At 45.2% G+C, this 4507-nt stretch overlaps 1 protein-coding gene across 1 annotated transcript in view; it reads right to left on the bottom strand.

Moving 5' to 3' along the window:
* Positions 1-4197, bottom strand: part of lhx4 (LIM homeobox 4) — an 11745-nt gene extending 7548 nt beyond the window's left edge. Inside the window, exon 1 of the mRNA XM_030373568.1 lies at positions 2773-4197. Within this exon, the coding sequence (XP_030229428.1) occupies positions 2773-2851 (79 nt within the window). The 5' untranslated portion in view covers positions 2852-4197. The remainder of the gene's footprint in view (positions 1-2772) is intronic.
* Between the last annotated feature and the right edge of the window lie 310 nt (positions 4198-4507).

The raw sequence follows: 4507 nt of genomic DNA, 5'->3' as shown, positions 1-4507 counted from the left end.
AAGTCATATAAAATCGTAAGGGCTTAGTTTCACAGTGTGCACGTACAAGCATGCTTCACACCCTGTCATGACGGTTTTGTTGCAATTATCCTTCTCACATTTCTTTGCATTTGAAAAACTCCAGAGACATTTGAGATATGATCTTATCGTCAAAAGATTGGCCATGTGCATGTTTTTCGCTCCATCAACCCAGTCGACTCAACGGGCCTCAGTTCACGGGAAAGCGTGGATTACGTCTCCGGATTTCACCACAATATGGGAACTTAATCATTGACTGTGGACACATTACCATATGCCTGGGGGTATTTCATTAACCTGTTTAAGGCCTAATGATCTGCATTATTTGTCGGTGTCCTTAAATGATTGGAAGCCAAATGGGGAATAAACCTTAGTAACTGGTTTATGAAAACCTTAAACAGGTGAAGGTGGAGGCTGGATCATTAGTAGGCAGCCCGTGAGCCACTCAGGGCTGCGGCGGAGTGCTGGTGCTGAAAGGAAAGCAGCACGGAGACCGTCTTGGCAGCGAGTGCCGGCCACGCGAGAGGTTTAATGGCGAGGTCCCATATTCGCTTTCTCTCTCTCTCCTTCCCCCTCCCCCCGCTCTCTCTCTTCTCTTACACACACACACACACACACACACACACACACACACACACACACACACACACACACACACACACACACACACACACACACACACACACACACACACACACGCTTACATACACGCGCACACTCTCTCTCTCTCTCTCTCTCTCTCTCTCTCTCTCTCTCTCTCTCTCTCTCTCTCTCTCTCTCTCTCTCTCTCTCTCTCTCTCTCTCTCTCTCTCTCTCTCTCTCTCTCTCTCTCTCACACACACACGCACACAGACGCACACATGCATACACACGGTGCAAAGCTTGTAAATCATGTTACTTTCCTGAGCGCCTTGCAGTATTTGTTGGGCCTTTAGTATTCCATGCTACTGTCCACGTCCCAACAGGCTCCACGCTTCTCGCCGTGAACAGACCCTTTTTACTATCACCACCAACCCGTTTTTTTGCACATGTTTGGGGATTTTAAATCTTAACCTTCATGTTAAGATCGATCTGAAAAGATCATGATAACCTATTGGCTAGCATGGAGCTAATAGCCGTTTTAAAACGGTATACGTGTGTGTGTGTGTGTGTGTGTGTGTGTGTGTGTGTGTGTGTGTGTGTGTGTGTGTGTGTGTGTGTGTGTGTGTGTGTGTGTGTGTGTGTGTGTGTGTGTGCGCGTGTGTGTGCGTGTGTGTGTGCGTGTGTGTGTGCGTGTGTGTGTGTGTGTGTGTGTGTGTGTGTGTGTGTGTGTGTGTCCCTTATTCCACTCTGTTTTTATTCCTAGAATAATCCCGTTTAAATCCAGCATAGATGTAAGCACCGCGGGGGGCTGAGTAGCAGGATCTTTACCAAATCTTTTAATCTGTCTCCATTTATAAATTAAACAGCATACGCCTAACACGTATAGGCTAGACGGGTTCTTTTAGTTACAGGTTTACCTTGTTATATCTAAATGAGCCCAGCTCACATTTAACTATTTAGGTTAAAAGAAAATGATGTACACTCGTCAGATGCTGACAATGGGATAATATGTATAGGCCTATGCAGAGACCTTTCTAATTTTTATCCATACATTTTAACGTAGGTTGTTTTGACAGAATCGTCTTGTATTTGTCATATTATATTATTGTATGCAAAAAAACAGTATTTGCGCATACATAACAATAACAATAATAACGAATAGGCCTGATAAAACGGCAGCGGTGACACATGAATATGCCTTTAATTCAGTGTTTACCAAACGTGTCTGGCAGACATCCTATTAGTGCAGGTCCGTCTGTAGATCCTACCGGCCTGCCTATAAATAATTAGGTCAAAGCAGAAATATATCCAATTCTCCTCGCATCTCGACAGCGCGCCCAGATTATAAAGAGCCAGGCAGAGATTACAGGAGTTCAACAACAGATGTCCAGGAGCCCAGGACAGACAATTCTCTAATTTTACAGCCAAGAGGTGAAATTAACAAAACATTCATGCTACAAAACTGATCAATCCTATCGTTATAGGCCTACTGTAAGGAGAATAAGGCCTAACGAAGCAAAACTCGATTGTACTGTTGAATTTCGCACTTATGCTTGTATATTCTAAAAGTCTATATAAAATGCATAAAAAGGAGAGAAAACGGTGCCTATACTCAGAGTCTTGAGTATCTACCTGGCCCGGTATTGAATCGATAACATCTAATGGCTATTTCTCATCCTTGTGATGACAACTGCGTGTGATCTCTTGACCATGTAGGCTCGTTGTCCCATCAACAGCTGGCAGGACCTGAGTCTGTCAGCCCGAACACCTCCAGCCTGCTGTAACAGCAGGAAGGGGAAAGTTAGAGGCCATCGCCTACCTTACGCAGATCACACGATCATCACACGATCATCAGGGCAGCTTTTGATGGACAAGCATGCGTCCACAAGCGTGAAGAGATTGAAGGGTTGTGATGTTCATACAGCGAAGGTCTACTGATCCGACCCTAAAAGCTTATTTGAACCAGTATGGCTACCTCTTGGCAGAGATGGAGAGGAGAGGTTTGGTAACCCTCACTTGACCTGGGCGTCACTTCCCTCGGCGTGGTTTAAATCAAAACCTTCCTGCAAAACCGTCCCTGCAGCAAGCTGCGTATATAATGTGACGGAACTACCGTGCAAACAACCGCTTAATAAAACACATTAAAATAACACAAATAAAGACAAGCCTTACGTTGCATTTGCACGCCAAGAATCTCCGGTAAACCCTTCACGGGACTCTCTGTCTGCAGCACCGTCGCACTCTGCATCATCGTGATCCTCCAAACCGGGAGATAAACACACACATAGACACCGCGCGACGGGACGGAGGGCGCGCGCTCCCGTCCTGGTTTTTGGTAAGGAAGAAGAAGAAAAAAAGTAGGATGACGCACGAGATGGGGGGGGGGGACGATAGGGAAGGCCCGTGTCTGAACGTGTACGTCTCCTCCGGGCTGTCCTCTTTTTAAGTCCCGCTCTGCGATATTATCTCTCCGTTCTTCCCCGTGATGGTGGAGGATGTTCGCCTCGCGCTCTGCGTGCGTGCGTGCGGGGGTTTCTCCGTGCTGATTTGGAGTGGACCGGGCGCTCTGCTCGGTTCATTCAGCGCTGCGGTGGCGGGGCGGCGGGGCGTGACGTCACCGCTGGCAGAAGCTCCACCCGGGAGCCAATCAGGAGAGAGGATAGCCCATCCCCCCCCAGATAGGATAAATCGTCCTCCTCCGTGGATGCAGGTGTAGAGTATATAAGAGGAAAGAGAAGAACCCCCAGCATTCTTTTGGTGCAACAATGTCAACAGCGGGACGGTGTTTGACGTGCAGACGTTAAAGAACGTTATGTAACGGAGGCCTACACTGTACACACCGATGCCTCCGCTCCAACTGGGCCTGGACAGCGTATTTACTGAAATAATTTTGCGTTGCGATTTGTTAAGCTCAGGTATAACAAGGAGAATTTAGCTCTTTCTTATTAGAGATCATACGTTGACTCAATGCATGGTGCAAGTTAGGTTGAACGTATCTAAACACTCGAATTTAATTTAATAGGCTTCTGTTGGTGAATACAGGCCTGCGTGTTTTTGTAGTCTGACTGCCTATACGGAAAGGACTGATTTTGTGTTTTATAAAGATATAGCCATCATATAGCCAGCCTGTATTGGCATATCTGCTTCTCTGAGGCGCAAGGCTGGTTTTCTAAATCCAGGCGTTCGAGTTGTTACTGGAGGATGGCGACAGGGCTATTAGGAGTCTGGACACAGTCCCTGTGACACTGTTCATTTCAATCCTCCCATCGCCTGAGACTGCTCTCCCGGATAACATATTCCCCTCGGGGGGCTCCTAGTTCAACCTGGATGAACTCAATCTTCGCTTCCAATTTACTTCAAGCGTGGCAAGAAATGCAAACGGTGGTTTGTCCCGGTGTGTGGTGGTCTGCTTCCTCCGAGGCGGTGTCGATCTGTGTCGATCAACAATTAGTCCTGCGAAATGGGGACAGGCGAGAAGCTACCGATGAATATACTAGGATTATATTCGGACAGTAGTCCCATGCCACTGCGATTTAACCTGCAGATGTTTAGAGAGCGCTGATCCTCGCCATGGTGGTTTGTGTAAATAGCTGTTTATGCTAACACACTATTCATTCTATGAATAAATTCTCACGCAAAGGATTGCATATTCATAATAAGAACATTAGGACTATTACTAATAATATCTGATACATTTTTATTTTTTATAGTAGCCTATTATTTGTTTTTTGAAGAAGAAGCTAGAATAGCAATCTAGCATAATAATAATAACGATAATGATATTGTATTATTATTATTTTTATTATTATGAGATACAAACTAAAATAATACGGATGAAATCTATAATGATACAAATAATAAATAAAATAATCATAATCATAAAAACAACCGTCATTGTTTTATTTTA

This window comes from Gadus morhua, chromosome 12 (genome assembly GCF_902167405.1).
Source record: "Gadus morhua chromosome 12, gadMor3.0, whole genome shotgun sequence".
NCBI classification, from domain to species: Eukaryota; Metazoa; Chordata; class Actinopteri; order Gadiformes; family Gadidae; genus Gadus; species Gadus morhua.
This window is presented reverse-complemented; position numbering and strand designations above follow the sequence as displayed.